Source organism: Pipistrellus kuhlii, unplaced genomic scaffold (assembly GCF_014108245.1).
Source record: "Pipistrellus kuhlii isolate mPipKuh1 unplaced genomic scaffold, mPipKuh1.p scaffold_m20_p_35, whole genome shotgun sequence".
Classification (NCBI taxonomy): domain Eukaryota; kingdom Metazoa; phylum Chordata; class Mammalia; order Chiroptera; family Vespertilionidae; genus Pipistrellus; species Pipistrellus kuhlii.
Genome location: NW_023425535.1, coordinates 3799105 through 3824741, shown reverse-complemented (window position 1 = coordinate 3824741; position 25637 = coordinate 3799105). Strand labels below are relative to the sequence as shown.

General features: G+C 40.0%; 1 protein-coding gene across 5 annotated transcripts in view; it reads left to right on the top strand.

Moving 5' to 3' along the window:
- SHLD2 (shieldin complex subunit 2) overlaps positions 1-25637 on the top strand; it is a 130579-nt gene that overhangs the window by 47657 nt on the left and 57285 nt on the right. The window contains exons 1-4 of one of the 5 annotated variants that reach the window (XM_045570694.1): positions 10396-10411; positions 11297-11456; positions 20924-22453; positions 24981-25088. In XM_045570694.1, coding sequence (XP_045426650.1) covers positions 20929-22453; positions 24981-25088 — 1633 coding nt within the window. In that variant the 5' untranslated portion in view covers positions 10396-10411; positions 11297-11456; positions 20924-20928. Of the gene's footprint in view, positions 1-10330; positions 10412-11246; positions 11457-20923; positions 22454-24980; positions 25089-25637 lie in introns of those variants that run through there. The other 4 variants (XM_036461223.2, XM_036461225.2, XM_036461222.2 and 1 more) reach the window with 4 other exon arrangements.

Genomic DNA, 25637 nt, shown 5'->3' with positions numbered 1-25637 from the left:
TGGGACCTTTCAGTCCTCAGGCTGATGCTCTATCCACTGAGCCAAACTGATTAGGGCTCTGGTAGTTTTCTTACTTTCATTTTCTTTCTTTCTTTCTTTTTTTTTTTTTTTTAGATTTGTCCTATTCTTTCATTTGTTTCACTAGTGACCTGAAATTCCTACACATTAAAAGGGGATTAATTAGAGCAGTGGTTCTTAACCTTTCTAATGCCGCGACCCTTTAATACAGTTCCGCATGTTGTGGTGACCCCCAACCATAAAATTATTTTCCTTGCTATTTCATTAACTGTAATTTTGCTACTGTTATGAATCATAATGTAAATATCTGTGTTTTCCGATGGTCTGAGGTGACCCACAGGTTGAGAACCACTGCTGTAGGGCCTAAGACTATTGGAAAACACAGATATTTATATTACAATGCATAGCAGTAGAAAAATTACAGTTATGGTGTAGCAATGAAAATAAGTTATGGTTGGGGGTCACCACAGCATGAGGAACTGTATTAAAGGGTTGCGGCCTTAGAAAGGTTGAGAACCACTGAATTAGAGAAAATATTTTAATATTGCTATTTGCCCTTTGTCTATAATAGAAGTGTCAGAGATGAAAGAAAATTAGTAAAATGCATATGAAAATCTTTCTCCTGTCAGAGTCTGGGGTGTGCCGTGGGACCCAGAGTCAAGTTCCTATCCATGTGTTGCCTCAAAATCTTGTGAGTCTCAGACCCAGCCGGCCCCACCCCTTTGGGTGGGATCTAGACCTGGCCTTCCCCATCCCTGTCAACTTGCAGGGTTTGGGGGCACAGCCTCAGTCCCCTGGCACATGCTGGGCTGGGGGTACAGCCTTAGGTCCTCCAGCACACCCTCAGGTTCCCTGGCCTGCTGCCGGGATGGGGCGACGGGAGGAGGGGGCATAGCTTCAGGTTCCCCAGCTAGGCACCAGGGTGGGCGGTGCACTTTGAGGGTGGGGGTCACAGGCTCAGTTCCCTGCTGGTTGCTCCTTAAGGCTCATTACAGGAACTTGATGTCAGCTGTGGATGCAGCCATCTTGTGTTACGGAAATCCTGCCTCTGCTGTGGGAGCTGCCATTTTTGTGATAGTGTGGTGTTCAATTTGCATATTCCCTCTTTATTAGATTGGAAGTTTCTTTGTCTCTGCATTTTGGCTGTTTTTCTGTGTTTGTTTCTGTGTATTTGATAGAGTTACCACATCTTCAGACTTGGTAGAATGGACTTGTGTAGTAGGTGTCCTGTGGGGTTCAGTGGCTCAACCTCTCCAGTCACCTGAGCTGGGCAGTCCCAGTGTACCCCTGTGTGTGCTGTGTACTCTGTCCTGCTATAGTTGGGCATTAGTGGATGTTTGCATCACTGGGAGGAATTGACCCCCAGGCCAATCAGTTGTGAGGATTGTCTGAGACTACAGCAGAAAAGCATCCACTCAGGAGCTGATCCTGTGGAACAAAACTTGCTTCACTGTGGGCTTTTTTGCTCATCAAGTCTGCCCCTTGTGACACTTGTGGGTGTGGAAGGGTTTTTATTCTGGCATGTTAGAAACTGACCATCAGGTGCACTAGCTCTGGAGCCTCCCAGGAGATGCAAAGTCAGCTACTGCCTGTGCCCTGCAGGAGCCATCTAGCATGAGCTACAAAGAAACCTGAAGATGGGTGCTACTTGTGTTGGGGTTGAAGGTGCCAAGAGAGGCCAAGCTATGAACCAAGGTGGGATGCTGCTAGTGCCGGAATTGGGGCCACTTATTGAGAGGTACGGGGCATGCTGAAGCCAGCTGCTGTTTCTCTGAGAGACTTTAGGAAAGTCCAAAGCATGAGGCAAAGAGGCCAGTTGTGTGGACAAGCCACTGGAAGTGGCTTGTATAAGCAGGTAGAGAGAAGCAGGGTCTCAGGGAATCACCAGGGCAGAGTGAATGTGTGAGCCAGGTTGATGGAGATTCAGATATGGTGCTCCTACCCTTTCAGCTCTCACTCTGATTCCAGGCTAGTTAGTTCCTCCTCAAATGTCTCAAGTTCCTTTCAAGCTGCTGCCACAATGCTGGAGCTCACAGGGAGTGAAGCTGAGTGGGCCCTTTAAGACAAACTGCATGGCGGCCAACAGCCTCCATGTCACAATCCCCCCAGGTTTTTACAGCCATAAGAAGTGAGGACTTCACTTCCTGGGACTGAAACCCTGGGCTGAGAGTCTTTTGTGGGGCAGGGACTCTTCACTCCTCAGGGAAACCTCCACAGCCAAAATATCCCTCCCAATTTTAAACCACCACTCTTGGGTGTGGGACCAGCCAGTTCAGTGATTCCACCCAGCGTCTTGCGCCCTCCTACCAGTCTCAGTGTGTTTCTTCTTTAATTCCCTAGTTCAGCTAGATTTCAGGTGTTTCTGAGTGGTAGTTGTTGTGTACTTTAGCTATAATTTTGATGTATTCGATAGTTGTTGGATGTGGTGAGCCCCATGTTACTACCCACATCACCATTTTGACCAGAACCTAAAAAATTTTCTGATATGTGCATTTTAATTTAGAGCACCCCTAAAAAATAACACAAGAAAAGATGCTATAAAAACAAAACATGTGCCCATGGTGGATCAGTGCTATAAAAAGTGCCCTTCTATCGTAAACAACTAGAAAACAGGATTAAATGTATGGAAAACTTTTTTTTTTCCATTGAACAATAGTCAGTGCAGGATGGTGATCCATTTATAAAAAATTCTTTATTGTTGAAAGTATTACTTCTGTCCTCTTTCTTCCCCCTTTGACCCCCTCCAGGCCTTTCCCCCATCCCAGGCCTTCAGCACCCTGTTGTGTCCAGGATGGGGAATTCTTGAGTGAAGGAATATAAATGAGATAAGTGCTATAATTGCATGTAGGCAATTTCTAGATTGCAGCACAGAGTAAGGAAACCCATAGCTGAGGGAACTTTGGAGAAGCTAAGACAAATAGAATTTGTGCAGTAGAAAACGGGAGCAAAGGGTACTATACAGAACTAAAAGATCTCTGTAGATCTCTGGAAGGCTCCTGTGGAATCTTTTGTTGAATACTCATCTGCACATACAAAGTATGAAACTCCACAATGCTAAGGAAAGCCACAGGGAAAATTAGTATGTTGAACTAATCCCAGGAGCTCACGCAGTGCTGGAAATAACTTATATTTCTACTATACAAAGTGCAGACATATTTCATACATGGGGTATTGGCTAGATACCTTGAGTAGGATTAAAGTAGACATAGACTAAAGACACATTAACAAAGCTTAAAAACAAGTTTTGAAAGCATCAAATTGTAACTCAACTGTCTGGCAAAATTAAATCTTGATTGCCAATAACTGAACTGTATGCCAAAACTAAGTTCAGCACTTTTTTTTTTTTTTTAATCCTCATACATGTCCCAACTGGGGATCAAACCTGCAGCCCAGGGATGTGCCCAGGTATGTGAATCGAACTGGCAACCTTTTAGTGCATAAGACAACTCTCAACAAACTGAGCCATTCTGGCCAGGCTAATACCAACACTCTAAAGAAAGGCAGTAAAAACTAGCACCCAGCAATGAAAATGTCCATTGTCACATAAAAGATTATTAGGGATATTAATCAAATAGGATAATGACCCATAACCTGGAGGAAAAAAACAATAAATCGGAAGAGACTGGAAATGAAATACTTCTGATGATACTGTTGCCATACAAGGATTCTAAACAGCTATTGTAAATGTTTCATACGTTCAAGAAGGCATAAGGAAACGTGTATGGTAAGGAGAGAAATGAATGATAGGAGAAGGACTCAAATGGAACATCTAGAGATGAAAAAATATCCCAAATGAAAAAAACAAACCACTGGATGGAATTAACATTAGATTAGACACTGCAAAAGAAAAGATAACTGAGCTTAAAGATATTGTAGAAGAATCTATTCAAAATAATGTGGAAAGTGAAAAAAAGATGAACATTATTAATAGAGAATCAGTAACATTTAGAAAAATATCAAATTGTATAATATATAGGAAAGAGAGAGAGGTAAACAGAAAAACTATTTGAAGAAACATTGACCAAAAAAAAAAAAAAAAAAAAAAAAAATCCAAATCTGATGAAAATTACAAACCTGCAGGTCCATGAACTTCAAAGAACACTAAGTAGAAAAACCATAAATTATACCTGGGAACATAGTAATAAAACTGGTGAAAGGCAGGAAAAAACATTCTTAAAAGTATCTAGAGGATAAAAGGACATTACTGAAAAAAGAACAAGCTAAGATGAAAAACTATGGAAGCCAGAAGATATTGAAGCAATCTTTTCAAAGTACTGAAAGAAAAATAAATGCTGTCAACATAGTTTCATATTCAGTAAAAAAAAAATAAATAAATAAATAAATATATATATGTATATATATATACATATATATATGTATATATATGTATATATATATATGTATATATATGTATATATATATATTAAAAAATACAGAGTCCTGACCAGTATTGCTCAGTTGGATGGAGCATCATCCTGTAGGTAAAAAGGCCAATGGTTGGATTCCAGTTATTATGACAACACACATCTTTCTTTTCCTTTTTACCTTTTTTTATCTTTCTTTTCTTTTCTTTTCTTTTTTTTTTTGCCTTTACAGAGAGGAAGGGAGAGGGATAGAAAGTTAAAAACATAGATGAATGAGAAACATCGATCAACTGCCTCCTGCACACCCCCTACTGGGGATGTGCCCACAACCAAGGTACATGCCTTTGACTGGAATCAAACCTGGGACCCTTCAGTTGGCAGGCCGATGTTCTATCCACTGAGCCAAACCAGTTAGGGCACATCTTTCTTATATATGGTAAGAAATGGTTTTTCAAAGTTAATACTGGAAAACTGAATATTGTTTTTTCAAGATCTTAAATAATAAAGAGCTAATATGCAAATGGTCATCTCACCCTCATGCCATCACGCCATATGGCTCAGACACTCAACACTGGGAAGAGAGGAATGGGGACCAACCAGGTACAAATGAGCTCATGAGAGAGGAATGGGGACCAGCCAGGCTGTGGCCCGGGAAAGGGACAAGCCATATGCCCCGAGGTCTTGGGTGCCAGCGGCTGCACCTGTGCCTATGCCTGCACTTGTGCCCATGGCCCAGGAGAGGGATAAGTCTCCTCCCCGACCCCCTGAGGTTCCAGGCGCCCGAACCTGTGGCTGCTGCCCAGGAGAGGGACTAGTGGTCCCGGGCGCCTGCAGCCCAGGCAAAGCTGCCTGCCCTGGTGAAGCCAGCCCGACTCCCTGCGTCGGGCCAGAGGGAGGGAAGCCCAGGTCCCAAGTGCAGGGTGAGGCAGAGGCGGTTAGGGGCAATCAAGTTGGTAGGGGAGCAGTTTAGGATAATCGGGCAGGCAGAGCTGGTTAGGGGCAATCAGGCAGCAGAGGGGTTAGGGGCGATCAGGCAGGCAGGTAGGCGAGCAGTTAGGAGCCAGCGGTCCTGGATTGTGAGAGGCAATCAGACCTCCCCTGAGAGGTCCCAGATTAGAGAGGGTGCAGGCTGGGCTGAGGGACCACCCCTCCCCCATGCATGAATTTTGTGCACTGGGCCTCTAGTAGAAAATAAAATCTTTCCATACATAATTTTTGTAGTCACCTTATTTTACATATCAGTATAGTGAAGAAAAACTTTTGTATGATATTTTATAGTCCTCATGAGTTTTAGTGGCTACAATGTTTGCCTTTGTATGGATCTATCATAATTTATTCAATCAGACCACAATCAACCCACGTTTTCTTAACTTTTCTAACATACACACACTGCTGTGATCATCCTTGTAGCTAGATCTGTGAGATTGTACAGCCTGTTTTTCCCTTTCAGTCATATTCCTAGAAGTGGGACATGGAGACAGAGGGAGGAGGACTTTGACTCTGACGTACACTGCCCAGCCGCTCCCCAGAAAAGCTTTCCTAGTTTAAACTACTGCCAATGGCAGTCCCTCGCTGCACCCTGAACCTTCCACATGGATGCTTGCGAGTTTGATAGACAGAAAGGTTTCCTCATTAATTTATACATTTTCTTTCATTTTATTAAGAGAATGAATGTTTTCAGTCTTTTAAAAAATATATTTTATTGATTTTTTACAGAGAGGAAGGGAGAGAGATAGTTAGAAACATCGATGAAAGAGAAACATGGATCAGCTGCCTCCTACACACCCCCAACTGGGGATGTGCCCACAACCAAGGTACATGCCCTTGACCGGAATCAAACCCGGACCCTTCAGTCCGCAGGCTGATGCTCTATCCACTGAGCCAAACCGTTTCAGCAGTTTTCAGTTTTTTTAACTATATATTTTTTCTGTGATAAATATCTGCCTGTCTTCTTAACCTGTTTTTCTATTCCTTTGTATGTCCATAATGTGTACATGCTTGCATACTCCTCATATATTAAGTATAATAATCCAAATGTAATTTAAAATTCACTATTTTTTAATTGGGAAATGCAAGTAAAGTAACTATAAAGCACTTCTAACAAGTAAAGCAACTGTGAAGCATTTCTAACTAGTAAACTTATTTTTTCAGGTGCTAACAAAGTTGTGGTAAGACTGAGAGTCTCAGCCATGGTTTATGGCATTCGAAAGTGTCCAATTCTTTTTCAAACAACATAATAATATCAAGAACCATATGAACCATTAATCCAAATGCATGGGAATTTATCACAAAAATAATTGAAAATTAATGCTAACTGCCCCAAATAATTTATTACAGCAATGGCTATAATAATGACAGTTTAGAGCAAATTAATAAACTGAAGAATAGTGGCTAACTAAATTAGATTTATTATTAAAATATTAGGCTATAGTAAAAATGATTAGGAAGAGTATAGGTGACCATATATGGATTGAAACAAAATACAAAATTACTTCAATTTTATGGTTACAACTGAATAAAAATACACAGTTAAAAAAAAACTTCAAGAAAGCACAATGGGTTGGTTTTTGTTTGTGTCACCAAGTATGTATGTGTAGAGTTTCACTTTTTTTTCTTTCTTATTGAATTTATTGGGATGACATTGATTAATGAAATTATATAGGTTTCAAGTGTTATATAATATATCATCGGCATATTGCACTGTGTTTAACACCTTGTCAAGTCTCCTTCTGGCATCATTTATCTTCCTTCTACCCTCTTCTACGTCCCCTCACCCCCTTTCCCTCTGATTAGAGTTTCTGAGGTTTAACACTAACGTTATTTGGGTAATTACTCTTTGCCCATTTTGCAAACATTGTCAGATAGTAATTGATGTTGTTTTTATTTGACAGATAAAGAAACTTAATCCCCACTTGACTTGTAAAGAAATTTAATTTTTTATTATGGATGTTTTTAAACTATATAGAAAAAGAAAGAATAGTGTAATGAACCCATCTCACTTAAACTATTTCAAGTTTACATTTTTAGTAAGTTGCAGAGTTGGGTTTTAACAAATCACATCCATCTAACTTCAAAACCCATGTTTTTAATTATAGTCCTTTGCTGCCTTATTATTTTTATCCTTTGATGCTATTGAATAACTATATGATACTTAGTGTTTGGATAAGATAGAATGGAGAGACATTTAACAGTGAGTTTTTATTATAGTTTGGTAATAGGATAGATAAAGCACTGTCTTTTCACTACATATATTTTGTAATAAGCATTTTTAGTTGCAGTGTTCTGCAAAGACAAAACCTGCTGATACAGTTTGTCCTGTTTTATAAATCTTTGACCCATTCATCAGACTCTGACCACTCTAAAGATAAAGGATTATGGTTGTATTGGTCTTTCCAACTGAAGTGGCCTTCTGCAGATTGGGAAATTGTATAATTATTAACCCTGGTAATGGATATGAGCTTGAAGTTTCATCTGGTATCTTAATGAGCTTTAACCCTCTGAGTACACTCAAAACGTATCTAGAATCATTGTAATATATCAGTTGTCCATGACTGAACTCTGCAGTCTATGATTTTTGTTTTGATAATAAGTTTATTTCCCCTGGCCTTCAGCACATTTTATTCCTGCCCTGCTCACACACTCACAGCAGCCTTAGGTATAAAGACTTAAAAAAAAAATTACTCTGTTTTGAATTAACAGGACCATACTTTCTAGTCAATTATTTTGTGGAGATGCCCCATGCCTCAAGGGGTATATATTTAGACAAATAAGTGAAGGCATGCTGAAATAGTTATTATGTACAAATGACTTGTGTCTATAGAACCTTGATTTGCTTTAGTCATCTCTTATCCTGGGAGATCATCCCTGAACTCTCAAGACTGCTTTGTGTTATCCATGTTTTCACCGTCCCCCTGCCTAGAGAGCAAACTTTAATCCGAGGACCCTATAAATAGATTTTCCATTCAATTAAGAGGCTAAATGACATTTGATATCTTGCTTCTCTCCATATGTTGTCAATTTGGCTCAAATAAACTTACAAAAAAAGGAAAAAAAGGAAGAGCCCAGCTAGTGTTGCTCAGTGGATGAGCACAATCCACGAGTCAGGAGATCATGGTTCGATTCCCAGTCAGGGCTCATTCCTGGGTTGTGGGCTGGATCCCTAGTAGAGGGCATGCAGAAGGCAGCCAATTAATGATTCTCCTCATCATTGATGTTTTTATCTCTCTTTCCCTCTCCCTCCTCTCTGAAATAAAAATATATTTTAAAAATAAAAACATTAAAAAAAGAAAGGCTACATAAAAAGAACATTGCTTTTTAAAATCTACTGTGATTGTCTTAAATAAAGTGATATTAAAAATATGTCTGGTGTTAGGGGTGTGGTTGGTTCAGTTATATATTGGTAAAGCATAATCGGGTATTTAGTAGTTAAGTGAATAGGATTAGATAAATTCTGCATTGTTGTGTGGAATGAAAAGAGATGGACCAAGGAAGAAGAGAGAAAAATCGGAGAGGTGGAATTATTTAGGAAAGTGGAGTGTTCTAGAAACTCAGGACAGTTACACAGTTCTCAGGCATTGTGAGTAGTTGAGTACTGTGAGTACTCAACAATTTGGACTTCACTATTGTCTTTTTTTTTGAGGAAGCAAGAGGGATAGAGAGATAGAAACATCAATGATGAGAGAGAATCATTGATCTGCTGCTTTCTGCATGTCCCCTACTGGGGATTGAGCCAACAACTCAAGCATGTGCCCTTGGCCGGAATCAAACCTGGGACCCTTCAGTCTGCATGCCAATGCTCTATCCACTGAGCCAAACCAGCTAGGGCTGGACTTCACTATTGTCTTAATAGAGATGGCAAATGGAAGTCAGACTGCAGGGCATTTAGGACACAGAAGCAGTGAGTGTCTTATACTCATGAGCCATTCTGGAGGTTACCTGCAGCAGGCCTTTCCCTTGGGTAAGACAACTTACACTGCTTTCCTGGGTCCTGCGTGGGAGTAGGAGATTGGGATGACTCAGGCCTGTATTGTACTCCTTTTTTTCTGAATATTTAAATTCAGTTTTAAAATTTTGTCACCAAAATTGCAGATAATGGTTGAGTTGCCCCAGGCTTCTCCCTTGTAAGGACACCCTACATTTAATCCTGTGGTAGCTCAATATTACTGTTTTATGATTGTCATTTTATCTCTCCCATTGCACTGTTAAAGATCCTTGTGGTTATTGTTGAGTTCCCAGTACCTAGCATAATGCCTGGCTTATAGCATTGAGTCTATATTGGTTACATGAGTGACTGACTGAATAAACCAATAATTACTTGTCTTTTAAACACAAAAGAATTCCAATTTGATGGTCTCACAGATTCAAAAAAAAGTACCGTATTTTTCGGACCATAAGACGCACCGGACCATAAGACGCACCAGTTTTTAGAGAAGGGAAATGAAGGAAAAAAGATTCTGAAACAAATAGTGTCCTAAAATATTTTATGTGCATTAAAACCCAACATCACTGTCATAAACACATGTAATCAACCCTGTAAAGTAAACAGCAGCATTTAGAACCATTTTAGAGTCGGGCAAGCACACAGAGACCACACAGAGCCGGGCAAGTAAAAAAACTTTTTTTTTAAAGTATATGTGTAGGCTATATTTGGACCATAAGACGCAGGGACTTTCCCCCCCCCACTTCTGGGGGAAAAAAAGTGCGTCTTATGGTCCGAAAAATACGGTAGAATGTTTTAAGAAAATGAGGGTTTGATAAATAATTTCAAATGGCAATTGGACAAAGATTGAAAAATGACCTTTGGATTGGCTGTTAACAGGTCATTAGCTTCCATACCAAAGTAGTGTCATAGCAAAACGATTGGAGTAAGAGCCATATTTAAGTGGGAAAAAGGATAGATGGAAAGTGAGAACAAGGACAAGCAACATAGGAGTTTTTTTGTGTGTGTTTTTTTTTTAAAGAATTGAAGCTAAAGGGGAAGACACCATTGGAGAGAAACACAAAGATTTGAGACAGGGGATGTCATTATAGTAAGTTTGTGCATTTGATTTGAATATATTCAAGTATTACCACCTATATGTCAGTATAGTAATATATTGATATTCTTGCTTTTCAACTTGGTTTTGAGATCTTTTGAACTTAAAGGTTTTTGCTATGCTGTTTGGGGCCCTCTCGTGGCCAATCTAATAAATGACATGTAATTAGATCTGGTATACTAACATGTCTTAACCAATTTATTCTTTCTATAAGGATTAGATGAAGGTGAGATATGCGGTTATAGCAGTTAATGATGGTTAGTCCTCTTTGATTTGTTATGGGTCAGAACTTGACCTAAGCTTACTATAGTTTTTTTCCTTTGGTAATAATTCCGTTATTAACTATTTGAACATTGCAATGTATCTTTGTTTTAGTTGCTAATACAATAATAGTTGCTAATGCATTTTTCTTTTATTAAAATATTTTATTGATTTTTTTAAAGAGAGGAAGGGAGAGGGATAGAGAGTTAGAAACAACTATGAGAGAGAAACATTGATCCTGCACACTCCTACTGGGGATGTGCCCACAACCAAGACATATGTCCTTGACCGGAATTGAACCTGGGACCCTTCAGTCCGATGAAGCAGGCCGATGTTCTATCCACTGAACCAATCCAGCTAGGGCTACATTATTCTTAATTTTGCTCCTCAATGTTTTTTATTCTAGGGTTTTAAGAAACAGTGTATTTAAAATAATACAGGATCACCTCTGTAACAACACCTAGTTAAAAACATACACATATTCAATACATTCTCATACCTCCCTCACAAAGGTAAGCATGATTTTGAATTTGGTATTTTATTGTCAGGCCCATTTAAAAAGTCAGTATATTGATATATACTTCAAATTGTTCCTTTCATTTAAAATTATGTTTATAGGGGATTCCAAAATGGTGGCGGAGTAAGTGGAAGCTTCACTGACATGCTTCCAGGACCAAACTGGAAATAAAATACAAAGACCCATCCTCAAAATCATCTGAGGACTAGCTGGAGAGAACCCTGATAACCGAGGACGGAAAGGGGTCCCCCATAGAGATTGGTAGGAAGGGTGGAGGCGTGGAAGGGCTGGCCGGGTTCCCACAGACAGCAGTGGAGGAATCAGAGGGCTGTCTCAGCTGTGGGGGTTCCCACGGAGAACTGTGGGGTCTGAACCTAAGCTGGGCTCCCTAGCAGAGTGCACCAGAACTGAGAGAGGTGCCCACACTGAGATAACGTTGGCTGTGGGTTTGTCATACATTGCCTTATATAATGCTGCGGTATGGTCCCTCTTCTCCCTTTGCTGAGAGTTTTTGCCATAAATGGTTGCTGGATTTTATCAAATGCTTTTCCCGCACCTATTGATATGATCATGTGATTTTGAACCTTCATTTTGTTTATGTGGTGTACCGCATTAATTGATTTGTGGATATTGTACCAACTTAGCATCCCAGGAATAAATCTCACTTGATCATGGTGTATGATCTTTTTAATTTGTTGCAGGATTCAGTTTGCTAATATACATATTTTTAATTTTTATTGATTGACTTGAGAGGCAGAGAGCGAGAGAGAGAAACATTGATTTGTTGATTCTTCTGCCTGCTCTGTCTGGGTATTGAACCCACAACTTCGGGACACGACACTCTAAGGAGCTGAGCTACTCAGCCAGGACCATCAATCTGTTTAGATATTTTTGTGTCTTCTTGATTCAGTTTTGGAAGATTGTATGTTTCTAGTAATTTATTATTTATCACATTGTTGTATTTGTTGGCATTTTGTCATTTATGATACTTTCTTACAATTTGTATTTCTGAAATGTCAGTTGTTACTTGTCCTTTTTCATTTCTGATTTTATTTATTTGGATCCTCTTTTTAAAAAATTTTAAAAGTAGGTATTTATTGTTGAAAGTATTACATATGTCACCCTTTTCTCCATTGACCCCATCTAACCTGCCCCTACCCCAGGCCTTCACCACTCTATTGTCTGTGTCCATGGGCCATGCATATATGCATACAAGTTCTTTGGTTGATCTCTTCCCACCACCCACCCTCCCTCACCTTCCCTCTGAGATTCCATAGTCTGTTTCATGCTTCTGTGTTTCTGGATCTATTTTATCCGGGATCTAAATCTGTAAACATTGCTATGATCTATTTTATTGATCAGTTTATTTTATTCAGAATAAAATAAACTGATCAATATGAATGAGATCATGTGATACTTGTCTTTCTCTGACTGGCTTATTTCATTTAGCATAATACTCTCCAGATCCCTCCATGCTGTCTCAAAGGGTAAGAGATCCTTTTTTTTTTTTTTTTAAATGTATTTTATTGATTTTTTACTGAGAGGAAGAGAGAGGGATAGAGAGTTAGAAACATTGATGAGCCGAAACCGGTTTGGCTCAGTGGTAGAGCGTTGGTCTGAGGACTGGGGGGTCCCCGGTTCGATTCCGGTCAAGGGCGTGTGCATTGGTTGTGGGTGCATCCCTGGTGGGGGTGTGCAGGAGGCAGCTGGTCGATGTTTCTTTCTCATCGACGTTTCTAGCTCTCTGTCCCTCTCTCCTCCTCTCTGAAAAAATCAGTAAAAAAAAAAGAAAAAGAAAAAAAAAAAGAAACATTGATGAGAGAGAAGCATCAACCAGCTGCCTCCAGTACACCCCCACTGGGGATGTGCATGCAATCAATGTACATGCCCTTGACTGGAATCGAACCTGGGACCCTTCAGTCTGCAGACCAATGCTCTAACCACTGAGCCAAACCAGTTTCGGCGAGATCCTTCTTTTTTATTGCTGCACAGTATTTCATTGTGTAAATGTACCATAGCTTTTTAAAAAACATTTTTTATTTCAAGAAAAACTATTTTAAATATAATGTTACATGCAATAAACATTAATATGTCAAGATTTTAAATATAATAATATTACAAAAAATGTATTAACATAATATAATACAAAATTTGTAGGAAATATTCAAAGTCTGAAAATAACAGGGTTTCTTCTATTCTAAAATATTTCTTTTCTCTGGCTCTATTTTTGTTCATCAGTTTATGTTGTTCATTATATTCCACAAATGAATAAGATCATATGATATGTATCTTTCTTCAATTGGCTTATTTCACTTAGCATAATAAGCTGTTTTCCAGTTCCATCCATGCTCTTGCAAATGGTAAGACTTCTTTCTCTTTTACAGCAGTGTAGTATTCCACTGTGTAGATGTATCACAGTTTTCTAATCCACTCATCTGCTGATGGACACTTGGCTGTTTCCAAATCTTAGCTATGATGAATTGTGCTGCTATAAACATAGCAGTGCATATACCCTATGGTGTTTCTGATTTCTTGGGACATATTCCTAGAAGTGGGATCACTGGGTCAAATGGCAGTTCCATTTTTAATTTTTGGAGGAAACTCCATACTATTTTCCATAATGGCTGCACCAGTCTGCAGGCCAACCAGCAGGGTTCCCATTTTCCACATTCTTACCAGCACTTGTCACTTGTTGATTTGTCGATGGTAGCCATTCTGACAGGGGTGAGGTGACACCTCATTATCATTCTATTTCTCTGATGATCAGTGACTTTGAGCATTTATAATTCTATAATAATAAAAACATAATATGCTAATTAGAAAGGATGACCTTCTGGATGACCTTCTGGATGAAGCTGGGGCTTAAGGAAAGCCCGAGTCCTGGGTGCCTGCTGGTGGCCAGAGGGAAGGCTGGGTCCTGGGTGCCTGCTGGCAGCCGGAGAGAAGCCCACGTCCTGGGTGCTGGAGGGAAGCCAATGCTGGCAGCCAGGGGAAGAAGGCCTACTCTTGCACAAATTTTGTGCATTGGGTCTCTTGTTTTTTCATGTCTTTTGGCCATCTCTATGTCCACTTTGGAGAAGTGTCTGTTTTTTAATTGGATTATTTCTCTTTCATTTGTTAAGTTGTGTGAGTTCCTTATATGTATTGGATATTAAACCTTTATTAGGTGTATCATTGCCAAAGATGTTCTTCCATAAAGTGGCTCACTTTTCATTTTGTTGATGGTTACTTTTGATATGCAGAAGCTTTTTATTTGATGTAGTCTCATTTATTTATTTTTTCTCAGTTTCCTTTGCCCTAGGAAATGTATCTGTAAACATTGCTATGAGAGATGTCTGAGATTTCGCTGCCTGTGGTTTCTTCTAGGACTTTTATGGTTTCACGACTTACAATTAAGTATTTAATCCATTTTGAGTTTATTCTTGTGTATGGTGTCAGTTGGTGGCTCCCCCCCCCCCCTCACTTTTTGCATGTATCTGTCCAATTTTCCCAGCACCATTTATCTACGAGACTGTCTTGACTCCATTGAGACTGTGTTTACTCCACTGTATATTCTTGCTTCCTTTGGCAAATTTTTTCTTTGGTGTTTTTGTTTGTTTGTTAATCTTCACCTGAGTATATTTTTCCATTGATGTTTTAGAGAGAGGGGAAGACAGAGAGAAACAGCGATGTAAGAGAAACACATTGATTGGTTGCCTCCTGAATGGGCCCTGACTAAGGTCCAGGCTGGGAAGGAGCCTGCAAGCACAAGTGCCCTTGACCCGAATGGAGCAGAATTGGTCCTCTGGCCAACACTCTATCCACTGAACCAAATCGGCTAGGGCCTTTGTCAAATGTTAATTGTGTGTAATGGCTTAGGTAGGTTTCTGGGGTCTCTGTTCTGTTCCATTGGTCTATATGTCTGTTCTTGTGCTAGAACTAGGCAGTTTTGAGTACAGTGGCTTTGAAGTATAACTTGATATCTGGTATTGTGACCCTCCAACTTTATTCTTTGTTCTCAATATTGCTATTGCTATTCAGGGTCTTTTTTGGTTCCATATAAATTTTTCAAGTATTTGTTTTAGATCTGTGAAATATGCTGTTGGTATTTTAATAGGGATTGCATTGAACCTGTAGGTTGCTTTGTGTAGTATGGACATTTTAATGATATTAATTCTACCAATTCATGAATATGATGTATTTTTCCACTTGTTTATACCTTCCTCTATTATTATTTTTTTGTTTCTTGATGAATCTCATTAAAGATTTGTCATTTTGTATATCTCTTCAAAGAGTCAGCTCTTGGTTTCATTGATCTTTTGTATTGCTTTTTAGTCTCTATGTCAGTGGTCACTAACCTTTTGGACCTCACGGACCACCAGTGTCCTGCGAATCATCGGTTCGAGACTGCTATTCTATGTAATTTATTTCTGCTCTAATCTTTATTATTTCCTTCCTTCTACCCACTTGGATTTTGTTTGTTGTTCTTTTTCTAGTTCATTTAGGTGTAAGCTTAGATTCTATATTTGAGATTTTTCTTGCTTCCTGAGGTAGGCCTGTATTATTGTGAATTTCCCTCTTAAGATTGCTTTTGCTTTGTCTCATAGATTTTGGATTGTTGTGTGTTCATTGTCATTTATCTCAAAGTAACTTTTGATTGCTTCCTTGATTTCATATTTTCCCCCAATCATTGTTTAGTAACATTCTATTTAGCCTCCAGATGTTTGTGTTTCTTCCCATTTTTTTCTTGTAATTGATTTCTAATTCCATACAATTGTGGTCAGAGAAGAAACTGATATGATTTCAATCTTTTAAAATGTATTCAAAGTCATTTTGTGTTCCAACATGTAGTCTGTACTAAAAATGTTCCATGTGCACTTGAATGTATATTCTACTGCTTTGGAATGAAATGCTCTGAAAGTGTCAGTTAAATCCATCTGACTTATTGTGTTGTTTAAGGGTGCTGTTTCCTTGTTGATTTTCTGTGTGGAACATCTGTGCATTGATGGCAATGAAGTGTTAAAAAATTATCTCTTATAGCTGTTGTTTTAAAATCTATTTCACCTGATATAAGAATTATTAACCTATGTAGGGTTTTTTGTTTCCATTTGCATGTAATATTTTTTCTATTCTTTTACTTTCAGTCTGTGTATAATCTTTTCTTCTGAGTTGGGTCTCTTGTAGACAGCATATATATGGTTGTCTTAATTATTTTAAAAAATATGTTCTTACTAATTTTTAGAGAGAAAGGGAAAGGGGCAGATAGAAACATGAATGTTGACAGAAACATCATCTATTGGCTGCCTCCTGCACACTCCTACTGGGGATCGAATCCACAACCCTGTTATGTGCCTTGCCCGGGAATCTAACTGGGATTTCTTGGTTCACGGATCAATGCTTAACCACTGAGCCACACCAGCTGGGCTGTCTTTTCTTATTCATTCATCTTCTCTATGTCTTTTGATTGAAACATTTAATCTATTTACATTTAAAGTGATTACTGATTGGAACATGTTTGTTGCCATGTTATTTTTTATAACTGTGTTCTCTTTTTATTTTTATTTTTTATTTTTTTTAAATAAATCTTTATTCTTCATATTATTACAAATGTTCTTCTCCCCTCGCCCCCCATTGCTCTCCTCCACCAGGTTCCCACCTCACCCTCTGCCCTTTAGGTACACAGTTTATGTTCAGTCTCTTCCCACACCCTCCCTCCCCTTTCCCCTGAGAATTGTCAGTTCACTCCCCTTCCATACCTCTGATTCTATTATATTCAACAGTTAATATTGTTCATCAGATTTTTTTTTTAATTTCCTTGGTTTTTAGATTCACTTGTTGATAGTTATGTATTTGTTGTTCATAATTTTTATCTTTATTTACTTTCTCTTCTGAAAGAACACCCTTCAGCAATTCATATATTAATACTTCTGGTTTGGTGGTGATGAACTCCTTTAGTTTTTTTTTTTTATTAGTGAAGCTCTTTATCTGGCCTTCGATTCTGAGTGATAGCTTTGCTGGGTAGATTATTTTTGGCTGTAGGTTCTTACTATTCATCACCTTGAATATTTCTTGCTATTCCCGTCTGGCCTGCATGGTTTCTGTTGAGAAATCAGCTGACAATTGGATGGGTGCTCCTTTATAGGTAACTACCTGCTTTGCTCTTGCTGCTTTTAATATTCTTCCTTTGTCTTTTGCTCTTGAAATTTTAATTACCGTATGATTTGTCTTGGTGTGGTCTTCTTTGGATTCCTTTTGTTTGGAGTTCTGTGCGCCTCCTGGACTTTAGTGCACACCAGTAAGTGTAATTCTTTCACCAGGTGGGGGAAGTTTTCTGTCACTATTTCTTTCAGTATGTTTTCGATATCTTGCTCTCTCTCTTCTTCTGGGACCGCCATAATTCTGATGTTGGTTCGCTTGAAGTTGTCCCAGAGGTTTCTTACATTATCTTTAATTTTCTGGATTCTCTTGCCTTCTTGCTTCTGCGGAGGAGTGTCTTCTGGCTCTTTATGTTCCAAATCTTTGACTTGATTCTTGCGATCTTCCATTTTGTTTTTGGACTCTGTATAATATTTTTTATTTCAGACAATGTATTCTTTATTTCTTGTTGATTCCTTATTAATTCTAGTTGATTCCTTTTCATATCCTCATAGGTCTTATCGCCCTTTTCTAGGAAATTCTTGAAAAACCTTATAAGCGTAGATTTGAACTCTATATCCAGTTGCTTTTTGTCCTCCATTTCTTTCGTTTGTGATCTATTTTCTTGTCTCAGCATTTTCGCAGCTTCCCTGATGGGACGGAGTTTCAGGGTGGAGCCTACAGTCTTGGCTTCCATCAGCCCCGCCCTATGCAGCTCCTGAGTCTCAGTATTCCCCAGGGTCCTTCAGTACTCGCTGCAAGCACCTCTGAGAGAAAGGTGCCCTCGATTTTCGCCTGCTACCAAACAGTCTAGGCTCTCCCTCAATGAGCCCGGAACTGGGGTTCAGTTCAGTTGGAAGTGGAATTGGAGGTGGCGTTCAGAGCAGTCTGGAGCTTTTGTCTTTTTTCTGCCAGGGCAATCCCACGGCATAGCCAACCGTCCCTTCTCTGTGCACAATGTGTGCGCCTCCGGGACCTCCTTTCGCCGCTCCGCCGGGGTTCCACCTTACAGCCCAGCTTCCTCTGTATGAGCTGGGTCCCCGGGGGCTGGCCTAGAACTGGGGTTCAGAGCAGTCAGAACTGGGGTCCAGCACAGTCTGGAGCCTTTGTCTCCTTCCCGCCAGGGCAATCTAGTAGCAGAGTCAACAGTCCGTCCTCTGTGCACAATGTGCGCGTCTCCAGGGGCTCTGCCTTTCGCCGCTCCCTTGGTATTCTGCCTCATAGCCCAGGCTCTCTCTGTTTGAGCCTGGGTCCCCAGGGTCTGGCCTAGAAATGGGGTTCAGCACTGTTGGGTCTGGGGTTCAGCACAGTCGAAGCTTTTATCTCCTTCCCGTTAGGGAACGCCAGCCAAGCACTCAGCCTCCCCTCCTCTCCGCTCCGTCCTCTCCGCTCGCTGCGTGTCTCCGTACCTTAGGCTTTTACAGCTCCTCCGCTCTTCCTTCTGGTTTTCTCCTTGCTTCTCGTTGTAGAATTTCCAGTCAGTCGACTTTCCTGTAGTTCTGGGTAATGTCCATTTTATATTTTAGTTGTATTTTATTGAAATTGTTGTGTGCGGCTGCGGCTAAGTGTTTACCTGTGTAGCCATCTTGGATTCTCTGTGTTTCTCTTTTTTAAAAAAAGCTTTCTAAAAATTGATTTTTAAGAGAGAGGGAGAAAGAAACAGTAATGTGAGATAAAAATATTGAATGGCTGTCTCCTGTATGCCATACCTACTGGGGACTGAACCTGCCACCTGGACATGTGCCCTGAATGGGAGTCAAATCATGACCTCCTGGTTCATGGGTTGACATTCAACCACTGAACCACACCAATTGGGCTCTTATCTTTTTAAAGACCTTTTAACACTTCCTGTAAGCTAGTTTTGTGGTAATGAATTTCTTTAGCTTTGCTAGTCTGGGCAGCTCTTTATTTCATCTTTAATTTTATGTTACTGGGTAGAGTAGTCTTGGTTATAAGTACTTGTTTTTCATCTCTTTGAATATTTCATGTCAATCCCTCTGGCCTGCAAAGTTTCTTTGGGAAATCAGCTGACAGTTTTATGGACCTCCCTTGTAAGTAAGTAACTGCTTTTCTTTTGATGCTTTTAAAACTCTTTCTTTGTCTTTAACCTTTATAATTTTAATTATGATGTATTTTTCTGTGAGCCTATTTGGATTTATCTTGTTTGGGATTTCTGCACTTCCTAAACCTGTGTGCCTTTTTCTTTCACCAGCTAGTGAAGTTTTTAATCATTATTTCTTCAAATAGATTCTTCATTCCTTGCTCTCTCTTCTTCTTCTTCCAATACCTATGATGCAGATGTTGTCACACTTCATGTTGTCCCATATTTAGGAAAAAAAAAAGTATTTCTTTCTGATTGTTATTTTCTGTTACCTTGTCTTTCAAGTTGCTGATTCAGTTTTCTGCTACATATAGCCTGCTGTTGATTCCTTTTAGTCATTATTCATTTCCAATATTGTATTTTTACTTCTGACTGGTTCTTTTACATGTTTTATATATTTTTTAAGGTGTTTGGTATCTCTCTGTCTAATTTCTCACTAAGTTCCTTGAATATTTTCACAATCATTGTTTTGAATTCCATCTGGTAAGTTGTTTAACTCCATTTATTCTGTTCTTTTTTTTTTTTCTTTCCTCCTGTTCTTTCATTTGGGGCATTGGTTCTTTTCCCCCTCATTTTGGCCACCTCTTTGTATTTGTTTCTATGTATGAGGTAGATCTGTTATCCCTCCCAGTCTTCATCTGGTGTCTTGTGGGGCTCAGTAGCTTAGTCTCCCACTTCCTGAGCTAGGTGCTTCAGGAATGTCCCTTGTGTGGGTTATGTGAACCTTCCTATTGTTTTTGAGTCTTAATTGTTGTTGGCCCACTTATGGCTGGCCTACAAACTGCCTCAGCCCCTTGCCCAGGCTTTCCCCCCGCCAAGGGATCCCCCATCCTGATCAGGGATACCCTTCAGGGCAAACCAGCCGGCTCCCACCCATGCACCAGTCCTCTATACTAATAAAAGGATAATATGTTAATTAGACTGGGAGACTTCCCAGGAGACCTTCCAGACATTCTTCTGGACAAAGCCATGGTGGTAGGGTCAGAGGTAGAGACATTTAGGGGCCAAGAGGGAAGGACAGTTGTGGGTGATCAAGCCAGGATGGGACAGCAGTTGTGGGTGATCAGGCTGGTGCGGGGGTTGGTATTGGAGGTGATCAGGCCAGCAGTGGGTGGGAGCAGTTGGGGATGAGCAGGCCATCAGTGGGGATCAGTTGGGGGCGACCAGGCTAATGGAGGGGGGGGGGGTTGGGGTGAGCAGACTGGCAGGGGGGGAGTTGGGGGTGACCAGGCTGGTGGGGGAGGGCAGTTGGGGGTGAGAAGGCCAGCAGGTAGAGTGGTTAGGGGCAATTAGGCAGGCAAGCAGGTGAGTGATTAGGAGCCAGCAGTCCCAGATTGTGAGAGGGATGTTCAACTGCCCACAGGCATTGGGCCTAAACTGGCAGTCAGACATCCCCTGCGGGGTCCCAGGTTGGAGAGGGTACAGGCCAGGCTGAGGGACACCCTCCTCCTCACCCTGTGCAAAATATAAAAATCTGATAAAATACTAATTTTAGATTTTTCATTTTTTTTAGAAACCATGAATAAAGGCTCTGAAATCCACATTTTTTGGGGTGCTCCAAGTGGTCCATTGAAAATGATGGTATCACAGGAACCAACTTCTTTAATATCTACTACTGACCCCTGGAAAAAAGTTCAGCTTTTATACAATCAACATTCTTTACATCTGAAGGATGAAAAATGCAAAAATAAAAATGTGGAAGATTATCAAATCCTAGAAGCAGCTGCCCCTCCAGATCTTCTTAATGGTCATTTTTTAGGAAGCTCTCTGAGTAGATCTGTTTCTGTGAAAGATGACTGTATATTCTGTATTTCCGAAACACAGACTCAAAAATTCCAGAAGAGTTACCCCTTAGGGATGAGTGACATAACTAAATCTGATGTCCAAATACGTGAATGTAAGGGCCGAGTTCAGCATTTAACTGGAGAGGAAGAATGTCAGAAGCTTTTCAGTGAAAATAAGAAAATCACAGTTGAACAGCATAAACAGCAATCACATATGTGTAGTCAAAATGTCCAAAAACATTTGTTTCAGTTAGACCATGAGTGTGCAGCTGCTTGGGATTTGGTGTGTAATACTGAGCAGATTAATACAGGGCCAGGAGCTATCGGCATGAGGTGTATGCCAACAGAGCATCATGGAACTCAGAACCGGGGTCTGGAAAAGAGCTCTTTGGCCACACGAGGTAAGCCCAGGGCTGCGGGAGCTGTCGGGAAGGTCTTGGACCTTACGACATCTACTGAAACGGAATTCCTCAGTGTAATGACCTCCAGCCAGTTTGCCTTTTTAGCTCAAAGGACAAATGAAGGGGAGAGTTCTATAAATAAAAGGACAGTGAACACGGAGGTGGAAGCTGAAGCAAGTCCTGGGGAAATAAAAATAACTGAAGATAATTTGATTCAGCCTGATGATGATTTTGTAGAAAGATATGAAAGGAGGCAAAGCCAAGCATATTCCCTTGAACTTTTCAGTCCTGCTTTTCCTGAAACAAAAAGTAGCCACATTCACATAAAGTCTGGTAAAGGTCTTAAAGAAAATGTGGGATCTCAAGAACTTTTCGGTTTTGATGATAAACTGCCATCAAATGAGGTATGTATTGAGCCATGTAGGTCCGGAATCCTGTGTTCTCAAGTAAATGCTTCCCACAAAAGTCCTACGAAGCAGAATGGGACCTCTGAAGGGAAATCCGGCCGTCTCAGAGTCCGTCACGTTTCTAAGAAAACGAAGTTGGTTTCTAATGCAGGAGGTCCTACTACAGCAAAAGACCAGAGGAGTGTGTCGGAATTCAAGGGTATTAAAGAAACAACATTAATAAGAAATTGTGATTCCAAAAGTCAGAAGTATAATTGTTTGGTCCTGGTGCTATCTCCATGTCATGTGAAAGAAATAAGTATAAAATCTGGACCGAATTCGGGCTCTAAAGTGCCGTTGGCAGCAGTTGAGGTAACTGACCAGTCTGCAGCGAAGAGGCGGGTCTTTCTGTGGAGGATGGCTGCATTTTGGGCCGTTACAGTGTTCCTGGGAGACGTCGTTTTACTCACAGGTGAGGCCGTTGTGGACCAGTGGCAGTGAGTTTATAAAGCTGCAGGCTTTTCCCTCCTGCTGGAGGGCTCCCTCTTCCCCTGCCTGTCTGGGCTCCATGTGACCAATCCTTCACAGCTTCCCGCTGGCCTCCATCGCTGCCTGGCCTTCTCTGCGGTGACATTTCTGGCCTGTGTCCCAGCCTTCTCAGCTCTGCCCCTCCTTTCCACTCATCTCTGCCAAGCCTTCCCTGGCTGCTCCTCCTCCTCATTCATTGTGTTAGCATTTAGGTCACATCATCAGGCTTTTTCTTTGTTTTCTTATGGTATGTCTATGTATGTCTTATTTCCAATCCTTTTCTTAAACTCTATTAGCAGTTGTATGATGAAAAGACAGCATTTCTACTACTTTACTCAATCCCTAATAATGCTGTGCACATTATATTCTTATTAAGGGAACCCATCTAGAATTTCTATTGCACTTTTAAGATATTGATATTCTATTAATCACATTTGGAAATATGGAAAGGGAAACTCCTGCTTTCATACCAACCTCATATAGCCACCAGTGGAGTTTTAGAATGTTACTGGGTGTCTTTCTTAAAATTTGTATGCATGCATATATAAATGCTGATATTTATTGGGAATTTACTGTGTATCAAACCCTGTTTTATACTTTACATATATACCAACTCTTTACAACTCAATGAGGAAGGTCCTGTTATTATTCCCACTTTTCAGTTTGAGGAAACAAACCCAGAGAAGTGTGCCTGATGTCACATTTCTAGGAAGTGGCAAAGCTAGGACAATTTCACCTGGACTCCAGAATCCTCACCAGTATTATTAGGATCATAAAGAACACAGTGTTTTTGTCCTGCTCTTTTGCCTTACATAAGAGTTTTAATATTTTGTTACATTTCCTAACTGATTTAAAATCAATGTATTAGAGCAGAGATATCAGTCATTTCAATATATTTCTACGTTTCCTTATTGATTTAAAATCAATACACATTGTACTGAAGCAGAGATATCAGTCATTTCAATATATTTCTACATTTCCTTATTGATTTGAAATCAATACACATTGTACTGAAGCAGAGATATCATTTTAAGAGAGAATATATATATTTTTAATTTAATAAATCTTTATTGCTCAGATTATTATAATTGTTTCTCCTTTTTCCCCCCATAGCTCCCTTCCACCCGGTTCCCACCCCACCCTCTGCCCTTACCTCCCTGTCATTGTCTTCATCCATAGGCGTGCGATTTTAATCCAGTCTCTTACTGCACCCCCACACCTCTTTCCCCCTGATAATTATCAATCCCCTCCCTTTCTTTGCCCCTGATCCTATTATATTCACCAGTTTATTCTGTTCCTCAGATTTTTTAAAATAATAAATCTTTATTGTTCAGATTATTACAGGTGTTCCTCTCCCCCCTCCCCATAGCTCCCCTCCACCTGATTCCCCACCTCACCCCATGCCCTTACCCCTGTCTTCATCCATAGGTGTAAGGTTTTTGTTCAATCTCTTCCCATACCCCTCAGACCCCCTTCCCTCTAATATTTGTCAGACCACTCCCTTTCTATGTCCCTGATTCTATTATATTCTGTTCTTCAGATTTTTTATTCACTTGATTTTTAGATTCACTTGATGGTAGGAATGTATTTGATGTCTTTTTGTTGTTCATAATTTTTACAGTTCATTTGTTGGCACTTTAAGAGAGAATCTTAAACCAGGAGGAAGTTGATTCTACAGAGAAAAGGTGATAGAGAGGAGGGAGAGGGTCAGCCTTACAAGCTTGGAAAAAGAAAACTATCAGTAGTTTCTACTAAACAGTTGCTTTATACCTCTAACATTTTTTACACTGAATTTATCCTGCCTGGGATCAGTCTGTCTCTCTCTGCTTCTAACTTACAGTTTTTGCTCTATTTAGAATTCTTTCTACCTGTTGGTATGTTTAGTTCCACTAAATGATTCTTCTCTATCTTAGAATGTACGATTGTTTTTTCCCCCTTTAGAAAGCATTCCTTATGTCCAAAGTCTTTCACTCTTAACACCTAGAGATGATTACCATGCTTTTAGGGAAAACTAATCCAAGCCCTTCAAGAATGCCTTGTGTTATATGCATGTGTTGGCAGCAGAGGGTGAATGCATACTGGATACTATTTACTCTCCTAGGCACCACTGCTTCGGAACTACTGTTTGCTTCGTGGTCCCGAAGATTTCTTTTCATCAGAAACGCACATTGCAGCATGCATCTTATGTAAACAAAGCCAGTAATGTTCTCTGTGGAGCAGTGACCTTCTCTGGTGATACTGTTTGCACATACAGAAGCATTTTTTAAAATTTTACCTGCATACAGATATACCTAGAGTCAGATTTTAGATTTGCTATTTTATCATTTGGTGCCTTAGCAGATCATTTAACATATTGAACTTTAATTGCCTGGTATGTGAAGGCAGGCATATTATTTAGCTATGGTTGGTAAGTTAACGACAGTATGAAGGAACTTAGGTAATGATCAGAACTTTTTTCCTCCCCTTTCTAGATGTTACTGTTTGTGAAGATCATTGGGTTGGTGAGACAGTACTACAATCAACATTTACCACTCAGTTATTAAATCTTGGGAGCTATTCGTCTGTCCAGCCTGAAGAGTGTAAGGCACATTTTACATATAATATCTTAGTATTTAAAATATATACACACATTAGAAAAAAGTAGAGTTAAAATGGTAATTATATAAGATGTTTTCTAAAAATGTTTTCTGGAGAGTATTGCTTTAATTTGTATAGTGAGAATTAAAATAGAATTTATAAAATCTTGTACAGCCCTATCTGGTTTGGCTCAGTAGACAGAGCACCGGCCTGTGGACTGTAGGGTCTTGGGTTCGATTCTGGTCGAGGTTGTAGGCTCTATCTCAGGCCCTGGTCAGGGGTGTGTGCAGGAGACAACCAATCAATATGACTTTCTCACATCGATGTTTCTGTGTCTGCCTCTCTCTTCCACTCTCTAAAAATCAATGGGAAAATATCCTTAGGTGAGGATTGACAAAACAACAACAGCCGCAACAAACAGCTTGTACATTGTAGATCATATGTATTTTAAAAAATATTTGGGCTGAAACTGATTTGGCTCAGTGGATAGAGCATCAGCCTGTGGACTGAAGGGTCCTGGGTTCGATTCCGGTCAAGGGCATTGTACCTTG